At 33.9% G+C, this 12,723-nt stretch overlaps 1 protein-coding gene across 1 annotated transcript; it reads left to right on the forward strand.

Annotated features, from left to right (window-relative positions):
• Positions 1 to 9,904: 9,904 nt before the first annotated feature.
• LOC149549302 (cinnamoyl-CoA reductase 1-like) lies at positions 9,905 to 11,981 on the forward strand. The gene is made up of 6 exons (XM_089794890.1): positions 9,905 to 10,034; positions 10,132 to 10,286; positions 10,383 to 10,568; positions 11,041 to 11,203; positions 11,400 to 11,589; positions 11,710 to 11,981. Exons 1-6 carry the CDS (start codon positions 9,923 to 9,925, stop codon positions 11,852 to 11,854), a joined length of 951 nt encoding a protein of 316 aa, XP_089651016.1. The 5' UTR covers positions 9,905 to 9,922; the 3' UTR covers positions 11,855 to 11,981.
• The last annotated feature ends 742 nt before the right edge of the window (positions 11,982 to 12,723 follow it).

The following is a 12,723-nucleotide window of genomic DNA, read 5'->3' on the forward strand; positions in this document are numbered from 1 at the left end:
GACGACAAATAGACATACCTAGAATTGTAAAAAAAATTAGTTAGGGCAGTTCATGGGGCTCTAAAAATTAGGCTCCTATCTCTCTGATATCACTATCACGATTTGGGAGAAATGAAAATGACAACAACGAGAAAGCCCAAAAAAATAGTTTTGATATTTTTACAAATCGAGCACCCAATTTTTTCGCAATTAGATGCTCGATTCACTTGTAATTGATGCCCAATTAGCTTCAATTGCCCGATCCATACTCACAAATCGAGTGCCCCATTTTCAAAAACCGTGCACCCAATTTTTGAATATAGATTGGGCTACTGAAGCTAATGAAGAGTCTGGTTCTTAAAAATTGGACACCCGATTCCGAAGAGGTTTCAATCCGCAAAATAGACTTCTATGAAAGTGAAACTCGTCTTATTGCTCTTACCCAAGAGTAAATGAAACATTGATTTTCTGAAATTATTTTATGTATTTAGTAATTTTACATAAATTGGTATAAAATATGCATTTAAAGAAATTTCCAATTGGAAATTTTGGAGCACTTATATAGGTTAGCTATGATAAATCTAGGTAGATCATATGTTTGACCAAAATTGGGTTTTAGTTAGAAATGCTCAAATTCAATAGTTTTGATCAGTCATCCTAAAAGGTGACATGACTTTGTACTTTTACCCAAAGATATATGAAATATAGAAGCATAGACAAGGCACATGAACACTTTGATATGATGCCTTAAAAAGACACTCCCTCATGGAACATAAGGGTTGCAAGATATTCAAAAAAATAGATTTATCAAAGACTCCTTAAAAACTTTCCAAAATCTATAATTAACAAGCATAAAACCAAATTCTTCACCATCTAACATCCTCCCAAGTCCCTATATGCATACCATAATAGAAACTTCATAACAAGTTATAAGCATTTTTGAAAGCATAATGGATAGAGGATTTTGTCAAGTATTGCATTCATGGGTACTATAATATCTAGGTATAAAAAAATGAATTATAGATTAGGCATGATAGTATATCATTGACAAATAGACTACTTGAAAAGCTTAAGAAACTTCCAAAAACAATTGGTCTGCAAGCATAAAGCCAAACCCTCTGCTAATGTCTTCATAGCCAACTCCTTGTCTATTTCCTCCCTGTATGTGCTAAATGGAAAGTTATTTTCTCCTTTGTTATTTTATGCCAAAACAATAGAGGTGCGTAGACCATATATGTGAGCTATATAGAATGCCTAAGAGGAAGTTGGTCTCGCTATTAATGCAATTGCTTTGTCGACAAAACCCACAATGTTACATCCTTAATATTTTTTTCCCAACTCATACATAGTTGTCTCTCCTTTCACTGCTAGTTAAGAGGTCAATGAGCATGACTTCCAACATGGGTTCATTGATGGGGAAGGATAGAATACTTCCAGCATGGGTCTTTTAAGATATTGTGAGGGTCAAAAAAGGTGTAGGTGTGTCTCAATTTACTTTCTTCCTATTAAAGGAGAAACACGCCTTCCTCTTCTACATTGTCCTTCCTTAGTTCTATACTCTATTTTTCCTTATTTCTTTACTCTCTTCTTCTTACTTCTTTGCTCTATTTTTCCTTATCTCTATACTTGGTTATTTTTAGTTCTATACGTTGTTTTTCCTTATCTCTATACTCTGTTCTTCTTAGTTCTTTTCTTTTTTTCACTGATTCACCTTGTCAGATCTTTCAGAGAGAATAAAATGAGGCAAGAAATAGTTTGTGTGACTGGTGTAGGAGGATTCATTGCCTCCTAGCTCAAGTTAAATTCTTGTTGAGAAAAGGATATTTTGTCAAAGGAGCTATCCATAACCCTGGTCAGTTTATATACATAACAATAATCATATTATTATTACCCTTCTTCAATATGTTATTCAAGCTCTTCCTACTTATAGACTTAGCATGGTTTAGGCTAATCCTGTTTACTTTCTCAAGGAGTTTGATGCTCTTTCTCTGCAATTCTTTTGGAGTGGTAATTTGCATAGCTCTAAATGGAATTTGATTAGTTGGGAGATTGTTTGTAGGCCTAAAAAGGAGGGTGGTCTTAGTCTTCGATCAGCTCTCTTGAGTAGTCAAACCTTGGCTGCAAAACTTTATTGGTGATGGTGCTTTGGACAACATCAAATTTGGGCTCATAATATCACTCATAAAAATTTTAGAGGTGTTGATCCTTGCTCTATTTCTGCACTTCCTCTTGAAGGTCGTGGCTCTATGGTCTAGCATACTCTGAAGATAGGTGCTTTATTAGTCAAGAGGGGTCTTTTCTAGATATGTAAGGGAGGCTTTGAGGCTTTGTTTTGGTTTGATGTTTGGGATGGATTCCCCTCCATATTATCCATGTACCCTCATCTTTAGACTCTCTATGATTCTTTTCATGCTGCTAGATGGGATAAAGTGGCTCATTACAAGAATCCTTATCAATTGGGACTTAGTGTTTGTTACAAATGGAAGCACTCTTCTAATTGGCCTCCTAGAGACACAAAGGTGGATCGTCATGAGCTTTCTCATATTTTGGCCTCTAAGGCATGTTGCTCTCTACTAGGACCATATGTTTTGGCTTGGGGAGGTACCTTCTTTGGTAAATATTATGCCTCTGTTCGATATCAGAAGATAACTAGAATATTGTTCAGGGATGCTAAGGTCCCTTGGTGGAAGCAAGTTTGGAATAAATTTTCTTGGTCCAAGTGCAATTTTTTCATGTGGCTAGTGGCTCACAACTGCTATCTTACATGGGATCATCTTAGTAAACGTGGATTTCAGGGCCCCTCATATTGTGTTCTGTGTGGTAATGGGGAGGATTTTGTCTCCCATCTGTTCTTCCATTGCTTCTTTTCTACTTAGTTATGGCACCTTTGGTGGAGTTCTTAGTGTTGCTCTTGTAGGCATGCTTCCTCTTTGCCTAAGTTCCAGGCCCGCTTGGGCACTGCTCCCTCCAAGTCTTCTCCTCTCCATTTTACTTGGATTGTTGGCCCATCATTCATTCTTTGGCATATCTGGCTAGAGAGGAATCGATGAATCTTCTAAGATGTTTGAATTGGTGCTATGCATCTTTGGTGGAAGATCTCACATTCTCTTTATGAAACTATTCAAGTGAAGTGTGCACTAGATGGGGGTATGGATTCTGCTAATCTTGCTAAATGCAATTGCCTCAATTTTCATCTTTAGGATGGGGTTGCAACTCAATGGTATCAAAGAGTTCCCAAACAACCTCGACAATAGGGGAAAGGACGGGTGAATCAGGAGGGGCATTGGATGACTCCTTCTCATGGAGTTCTAAAAATAAAAACTAATGGTTCTTCTCGGGGGAATCCAGGTCCTGTTGGTATTGGGGGAGTGGCTCATTGCAGCTCTGGTGAAGTTAAAATTATTTTTCTTAGTGCATAAGGGTTACCATTCTAACAATCTCATGGAGGCTCAAGTCATTTTATATGATGTGGAACAATGTTATTTGTGGGGATGGCACAAGATTATATGTGAGTCTGACACCCAAGTGGTGGTGAACTTGCTTACTTCACAGGAGCTAGAAGATGTTAGTTGGCAGCTAGCTACTATTGTTAATCAAACTCTTCTCTTTTGTACCTCTCTTGAGTTCATTAGGTTTACTTACATTCCTCGTGAATGAAACAGGGCTACTGATTGTTGTAACGCCCCGCCAAGGGATCCAAAAGAATTAACCTAAAGTTTCACTAAGTTTGCTAAACATTTTTATTTTTTTTTTAAAGTAAGAAAGTATGACATACACACCAAACAAATAGTAGCGGAAGCAATAACATGTAATCATCGACAAACATACATTGCAAGTTACATTTCTTAAAGATCCCAAGACGTTGAGTCACGTTTAAATTTAATTAATTCTAAGTCTAACAACTATCACATACATATAAAAGAATAATCAGAAACTCCAATGTCCATAATATACATTTGTTCCGAATGCTCCTTGGCAAATTAATTTGGAATGCTCAATCATCCATTGTACATGACACAGGGTATGAAAGGCTTAAAAGAATATACATATGTAAAGATCAAGATACAACATCCTCAAATCCATGATACAAAGTATAGTAAAAATATATGAAACTATTCACCATACATGATACATCCATACATCCATAATGATAAAACATCTATCATAAAATCTAACCATCCATCATACTAATCCAAGAACATAGTGTAGGTAAATGCCAATCACGAAATCTCCAACCACGGTGACCACGGAACGGATCTCAATGGTAAGAGTAAAAGCACTACCACCCGACCGTGTGGAACCTAAATGGTCCACTCCCACCGCGCTAAGGAGATAGTCTCAAGTCCCAAATAGGATAACAAAAACCTATAATCGAAATTACTCTCTAAGTCCAAGAAATCCTATAAGTATGCTAACTCAAGGGTTCCTAAAAAGATTGACATCTAAATCTCAGAGGTACCACAAGACACGTAGGAAACCTAATATGCAAGCGGGAAAGTGTCATCGCAAAAGTCACGTAGAAGTTACCCGAGCAATCCCTTAGGAATCACGGGTCCCTACTGATCCTGCGGCCACTAGTATCCTCTCGTACTGACGAGGCATACTATGGAATGCAAGGTCGTAACCAAGCATCCTCTCTACCTCATCCTAGTCTGTACTAGCACTCATGGCATGGGAGAGAACATACAATTATCTTGTTAGGTTCATTTTCTCTCATTTAGTGTAAATGTTTTCACTTATTAAAAACGACTTACAATGGGTTTCTCAAGGCAGCCTCTTAGGGCTCCGACCCCCATTGCAAGCCACTTCTCGACTCTACACATAGATAACCTACCCTAGCTCATGAACTCGTAAAACAAAGAATCATAATAAAACCATTTCAGTCCTATACGAGCAATTGAAAAAAAAAAAAAAAACATCATAAAAAGATAATCCACAAATTATATCAGTTCTTTATGAGCAACAGATAACATCAAATAGTAATCATGTAATCACGACAGTTCTCTATCAGCAACTGAAGGCATCAATGATAAGTCACAAAATCCAATGGTTCTCTAATGAGCAACCAGAAAGTAATACAAGTATAACTGATCGAGACTCAGATATGGTTATCAAATATAACTGATCGAGACTCAAAAATGGTTAAGTTAGGTATTCTCAAATACATACACCTCAGCTTCACACAAGGAAACTGGAAAGCAATAACAAACCGTAACACAATCATGTCATAGAGCACTTCATCACATTACCATGGTCGGGTTTAGAAAGATCGAGACTATTTCATCATGACATCACATTCACAACCCCCGAGCCTCTGGTAACAACCTAAACTGGTCGACGCTAAACCGACCCCAAAACATTCAAAGTACAAAGACAACATCAAAGTCTCAGGGATTGGATCTGAAAGTATATTATTTGAGTTAAGGTAAGGTTTATGTTTCAGTTTAATGTCAAATTCAAGTAACAAAGTTTTCATATTTACCCCCCTTTACGATTAACCCTTTCTATAATAACTTCCATTAAGTCAATCTTCCAAATCTACTATCTAATCAGATAGTATTCATTATTAATTAACTTTAATTAAACTAATTTTAGTTAAAGTAATCAATAATCATTTGATCTAATTACTTATTTTAATCTATCCATTAATTGTTAAATTATTAATATTTAACCAAAATTATCAATAATTTAATATTTACCATTTATGTGAAATACATTTAATATTTATTATTTAAGTATTAATAAAATAAAACTTTTATTAAATAAAAATATATAATAATTTTATTAATTAAAAATTTTAATTAATAATAAAAATCGTTTTTTGTAAATAATATATTAAAGGAAAAACGAATTAACAAACTATATATATTTTTAAAAAAAATAATAATAATAAAAAAAAAAAATCAAACTCATTATTATAAAACCGCCGGCTTATATAAGCTGACGGCCTGCCGCAGTCCTGCGGACGCAGGGCCTGCGGCAGCAGGTACGTCGTACCTGCGGTCGCAGTACCTGCGACGCAGGTCTGTCGGCTAAGCCGACCGTGGGGGGTGGGCACGGGGTAATTCCCTCCCCCCCCCACAAACTTATAAAAATTATTATATTTAATTTGCTTTTTTTAAAAAAGGGGCACAATCAATATATATATATATAAACATTTTTAAACTATATATATATTAAAATAATTTTTTTTTTTTTTTTTTTTTAATATATATATAAATATATGCCTTGAAAGATTGTTTCCTCCTCTATCTTGATATAGAAAATATAGTCATTCATCCAAACGTTTAATCTAGAATCTCGGTATTAAATTCAACCCTTCCCATTTAAATCTCATGTATAAAGAAGTTTATAAACAAGTAACTGATAAATACCAATATCGTAATGTTTAAGTATTCTTCACAAGGAATTTCAGATTTACAAACCCCAGACACGAAGAAGACAGGAAAGGATAATTGCGTATTAAATCGATAATCGAAAACACCAGACCCTACCTGATCCTGATGCTATTATGCAATCTCCAGGAACTGTAAAAGAATTCGCTCCTCTCAATAACCTTCCTCTGGAAAACTTTCTTGGTATCAGCTTTCTGAAATTCGCTTCCAAAATTGTCTCCCCCCAAAAATTCTCGTCCAACTTCGTATCTCACAAAAATGAACCCCCAAAGTTGTGATAAGCAAATTTTCCTCAATTCGGGGCACTAATTGTGCGTTTACCCCAGAAGACTCTTTGCACAACTCAGTTAACTCCAAATTAACTTTTATTATCTTTTCTAATTCTTTTGCATTCAACTTTCATGCACATTAAGTTGAATTATTAAATAACTTTATTTAAAATTTCACTTGACTTCAATTCTTAATTAATTTATTACTTTAAATCTTATGTGCACTTTTAAGAAATTAAAATAACATTATTAATTTTTTTATAATTTAATCTTTTAATTTAATTCTTATATTTAACTCATGTTTAGATCATGCGATCTAGAATTCTTAATAAATTAATATCTTTCAACTTTTTAATTTATTTTAGAATTTAATTGATAACATATTTAATTAATTTAAATAACAATAGTATTTAGCATTTATTTAAAATGAACTCCAAATATATTATTATTAAATTAAATAAATATTATCCTGTTCTAAATATATCTTGAACTTTAATTTCCAACTTTAATTCTTTTATTTAATTAATTAATTAATTAATTAAATATAAAGATATCATAATAATTCCTTATTAAATTAAATCATTAATTAGTCTTTTTAATTAGACTTAATTAATAGAAAATACACCAAGGACTCATAAAGCAACATACGAAAACCCATCATAGAAAAATACATACCAAATCAAACAAAAGGGTTATAATCACAAAATTACATCATTTGATGCATTCAGAGGGTACTTAACTCAGATACTTGTCCTAATTATCAATTAGGACAATTGGCTAAAGGGTTTAGGATTTGGACTTAAGAGTTTATCTCCCCTCTCTTACCATTGAGACAGTGCGATAGGGTACGCTCATCCTGACAATTCAGGGAAGTCGATACCCGGTACCTGCAACCTGCATAAAATCCACACATGTACAAACACAATATTCTAAGCTAAATAGGCAATGGCGGGAAGTGGTGCATCGTGTAGATCCCGACTAGCAGGTGACTACGACTCCCTTCCTTAACCATATCAGAAACACCATACATAAATAAAACAACACGCACACCATACACATGCAGTATGGGGTAAGTATCCTTAAGAGGCACATGAAATAATAAGCCATCTAACTAATCATCATCGATAACTAAAACCATTGAATAATCATCATACATGCACGAAATATAGAGTACCAAGTAATCTCATCATATAATAAACTGAGTGTAAACATCCTCTGATAATTTCCAAAATAATGATACTACTCATCAAACATAAATTGGCCTAAAAGAGTTTGGCAATCATATCATAAATGTAGCTCAAAAAAATGTAAACTAGGGGCAGGCACTACAATTGTTTGGTCAAATGGGCTTCTGTTCATGCTTCAAGCTAGAATATTATGGATAGGGGGCAACTTCCCCTCGATCTGTTACAAGAATTTGATGAACTTGTTGCTCAGGACAAAGCTCCTTGTTATAATCCTTTTTGTCTTAATAAAATTTTACTCCTCTTTTTTCCAAATAACAATGAACAAAAACAATAAAATAAACCTATTTTTAAGGAAAAAATATAAATTAATGAAATAAAATAATAGAAGACAAATAGACATACCTGGAATAGTGAAAAAATCAATTAGGGCAGTTGGTGGGGCTCTATAAATCAGGCTCCCACTTCTCTGATATCACTATCATGATTTGGAAGAAGTGAAAATGACAACAAAAAAGCCCAAAAAACTAGTTTTAATATTTTTACGAGTTGAGCACCCAATTTGTTTGCAATCATATGCTCAATTCACTTATAAGCAATGCCCAATTAGCTTTAGTTGCCCAATCCATACTCACAAATCGAGTGCCCCATTTTCAAAAACTGTACACCCAATTTTTGAATATGGATTAGGTTACTGAAGCTAATTAAGAGTCTAGTTCTTAAAAAACAGACACCCGATTCCGAAGAGGTTTCAATCCACAAAATGGACTTTTGCGAAAGTGAAACTTGTCTTCTTGCTCTTACCCAAGAGTACATGAAACATTGATTTTCTAAAATTATTTTATTCATTTAGTAATTTTACATAAATTAGTATAAAAATGCATTTAAGGACATTTTCAATTGGAAATTTTGGAGCACTTATATAGCTTAGCTATAATAAAGCTAGGTAGATCATATGTTTGACCAAAATTGGTTTTTAGTTGGAAATGCTCAAATTCAATAGTTTTGATAAGTCATCCTGAAAGGTGACACTACTTTGTATTTTTACCCAAAGATATATGCAATATAGAAGCATAGACAAGGCACATGAACACTTTGATGCGATGCCTTAAAAAGACACTCCCTCATGGAACCCAAGGGTTGCAAGATATTCAAAAAAATAGATTTATCAAAGACTACTTAGAAACTTTCCAAAATCTACAATTAACAAGCAAAAAACCAAATTCTTCACCATCTAACATCCTCCCAAGTCCCTATGTGTGTACCATAATAGAAACTTCATAACAAGTTATGAGCATTTTTGAAAGCAAAATGGATAGACGATTTTGTCAAATATTGTAGTCATGGGTACTATAATATCTAGGTATGAAAAAAATGAATTATAGATTAGGCATGATAGTATATCATTGACAAATAGACTACTTGAAAAGCTTAACAAACTTCCAAAAAAATTGGTCGGCAAGCATAAAGCCAAACTGTCTGCTAATGTCTTCATAGCCAACTCCTTGTCTATTTCCTCCCTATATGTGCTAAATGGAAGGTTATTTTCTCCTTTGTTATTGCTTGCACAGGAAGACTTCTATGTCAAAAAAAGAAGTTTAGTACATTTTATCTGGAGATTAGCCTGTCCCGATCATATATGTGAGCTATATAGAATGCCTAAGAGTAAGTTGGTCTCGCTATTGAGCTATATAGAATGCCTAAGAGTAAGTTGGTCTCGCTATTAATGCAGTTACTTAATGTCGACAAAACCCACCATGTTACATCCTTAATATTTTGTTCCCAACTCATACAGAGTTATCTCTCCTTTCACCACTAATTAAGAGGTCAACGAGCATTACTTCCAGCATGGGTTCATTGATGGGGAAGAACAGAATACTTCCAGCATGGGTTTTTAAAATATTGTGAGGGTCAAAAGGAGGTAGGTGTCTCACTTTACTTTCTTCCTATTAAAGGAGAAACACGCCTTTCCCTTCTACATTGCCCTTCCTTGGTTCTTCTATACTCTGTTTTTCCTTATTTCTGTACTCTCTTCTTCTTACTTCTTTGCTCTGTTTCGCTGAATCGCCTTGTCAGATCTTTCAGAGAGAAGAAAATGAGGCAGGAAACAGTTTGTGTGACTGGTGCAGGGGGATTCATTGCCTCCTGGCTTGTTAAATTCTTGTTGAGCAAAGGCTATTCTGTCAAAGGAGCTGTCCGTAACCCTGGTCAGTTCATATACTAATCATATCTCTAAATATATTGCTACCAATTTATATCTATGGTTTATGTTCTGATAAGAGTTAGTGTTTGATTGAATTGTAGATGATGGGAAGTATGAACATTTAAGGAAGTTGGAAGGAGCCAAAGAGAGGCTGAAGCTTGTGAAGGGTGATATTCTTGACTATGAGAGCTTGATTGAAGCTTTCAGAGGATGTGATGGTGTGTTTCACATGGCCTGCCTTCTCACTGATGACCCTGTAAGTTGTATGTTTATATAATATGTGTTTTGTCTTAACGAAAAGGCTTCATAATCCTTGTGAAGATTGCTTTAATGGCGGTGGTTTGTCAAACAGGAACAAGTGATAGAACCAGCTGTGAAAGGAACTGCAAATGTGTTGGATGCTTGTGCTGAATTGGGTGTGAAACGGCTTGTGGTGACATCTTCAATCGGTGCAGTTTACATGGATCCCAACAGAGAGTCCCACGTTGTGGTTGATGAGAACTGCTGGAGTGATTTGGATTACTGCATTCAAACAAAGGTATTGTTTTAACTATGATTTGTAGCATGAAAAATATTCAGTTTGTATTGTTTTAACTATTATTTGTAGCATGAAAAAAAATCAGTTTTTGCTAATGGTTGTGATAATAGTTGATGCTGATTTAATACCTATGTTTTTTAACTTTATAAATTATAAGTCCTGTTGATTAAAAAGGACTGAACCTGGAGAACTATGGTTGTCTTTTTGTACGACCATTGTTTTTTTGTTAACATCTTTTGGATAAGTTGGTAAATGGTATGGTAATGTGACATCATATAGAATGATGGGTCACTTAAATCTTAGTAATAAGTGGGAGACTCGTCAAATAAATTGTTATAAAAATTGTATGATTTAAAATTTCTATATAAGATTTTGAAAAAAGGTGTAGATCCTCTTTTCTTATATAATTTAACCCCTTATATAATTTTATAAATAATGATTGGAGAAATATTTAACATATTTTATAATGCAGAACTGGTACTGCTATGCCAAAACAGTGGCAGAGCAAGCTGCATGGAAGCGAGCAGAGGAGAAGAATTTGGATATGGTGGTGGTGAACCCATGTTTGGTTTTGGGCCCTTTGTTGCAGTCTTCCATGAACGCCAGTACTGCTCATATTATGAAATATCTCACAGGTATAAAGATTGACTTCATTGTTGTTCATGGTTTAGTAAGATAAATCATTTACTATTTCAAGTAGCAACATATACAAAAATGTATGAAGTCCATACTAAGATACTAAACTCATATTAAGCAATACATACAAAAGTGTATAAACCCCATACCAAGATATATACCATATTGATATTTTGAGATTACTGATGTTTGCAGGTTCAGCCAAAACATATGCTAACCTAACACAGGCATATGTAGATGTGAGGGATGTAGCAGAAGCCCACATATTGGTGTATGAAACGCCATCTGCTTGTGGGAGATATCTTTGTGCTGAAAGCAATATGCACCGTGGAGAATTGGTGGATATCTTGGCCCAATTGTTCCCCCAATACCCTCTTCCTCTCGTGTACTCTTTCCATTAAATACTCTACCCTCTTTTTCACATGTAATTATCAATGGATTGTTTTCTCTCTTTTTCTTTAATCAATCAGCTTAACTAATGCTTGTATAACTATGTCCTCTGCAGGTGTGCTGACCAGAAGAATCCAAGGAAAGAGGCATACAAAGTTTCTAATGAGAAGATGAGAAAACTTGGTCTTTCATTTACACCAATGAAGAAGTGCCTGGCTGATTCAGTTACCAGCTTGCAGAACAAGGGTTTTTTTCAATAACTTCGCCCATGAATTCAGACTCACCAAATGTTTTCAATTCCTTTGATGGATAGAAAAGTTTGAAGCCAGCTCACAAGAAATTTGTTTCCTTCAAGTAGAAGTTTACCCATGCAATTCTAAAGAAATTTTTCTTCTATGTAACAGATTAAATGATAGGTCCACTGCTTCACAAATGTATTTTTTTTCATAATTTTTGTAAATTAATGGTTGCACTGATCTTAATTTGAATGATCTTTTATCTGAATATCTTTTTGAAAAAAGGATGGATCTTAATTTATAATAAGATTCATATATGGGACCTCACTTTCAAGAACACAAACATTTGGCTATCAGACTAATTTAAGCAATAGCATAAAATATATATGTCAAATTCTTCTAAATCATCAACATTTACCACTAAGATTACTAAGCTAATGATAATACACTATTAAAAATTGAACTATATTTTGTATAGACTATAATCATATGTTTAATACACTAATGTCTAATTATAGAATCTGAATTATAATCATATATTATTTTAATATATAAATAACTAGAATGATGACATAAAAAATGCTTACAGAATTATTTTTAGTCAATGGAATGAACAATAAAATAATTTTTAAAATTAATAAAATTTAAGATCTTTCATTTATACTATATAAATATCAACTTTGTAATAAAATAAAAATAATTATAATCCTGATTTATCCATACATTTAATTTTAATGTTAATCATAATTAAAATTAAAAATCAAAAAATATTACAATAATAATTAAGCTAATAACAACAGACAACTACATAGAAATTTATTGCTTTGTCTCAACTTTTAGGAGCTGAATCTTATTTCCACATGTCCAGAACATGTTGCTTGCTCAGGCTTCAA

This window comes from Cupressus sempervirens, chromosome 7 (assembly GCF_028749045.1).
Source record: "Cupressus sempervirens isolate cs-2001-9-10 chromosome 7, ASM2874904v1, whole genome shotgun sequence".
Taxonomy (NCBI): Eukaryota; Viridiplantae; Streptophyta; class Pinopsida; order Cupressales; family Cupressaceae; genus Cupressus; species Cupressus sempervirens.

Bases quoted from the DNA above. Each gene is read 5' to 3' on its own strand.
- LOC149549302 (XM_089794890.1), top strand. From the start codon at position 9,923: ATGAGGCAGGAAACAGTTTGTGTGACTGGTGCAGGGGGATTCATTGCC. The intron at 10,287-10,382 runs GTAAGTTGTATG...TTTGTCAAACAG, and splicing joins GCCTTCTCACTGATGACCCT to GAACAAGTGATAGAACCAGC. The intron at 10,569-11,040 runs GTATTGTTTTAA...TTTATAATGCAG, and splicing joins ATTACTGCATTCAAACAAAG to AACTGGTACTGCTATGCCAA.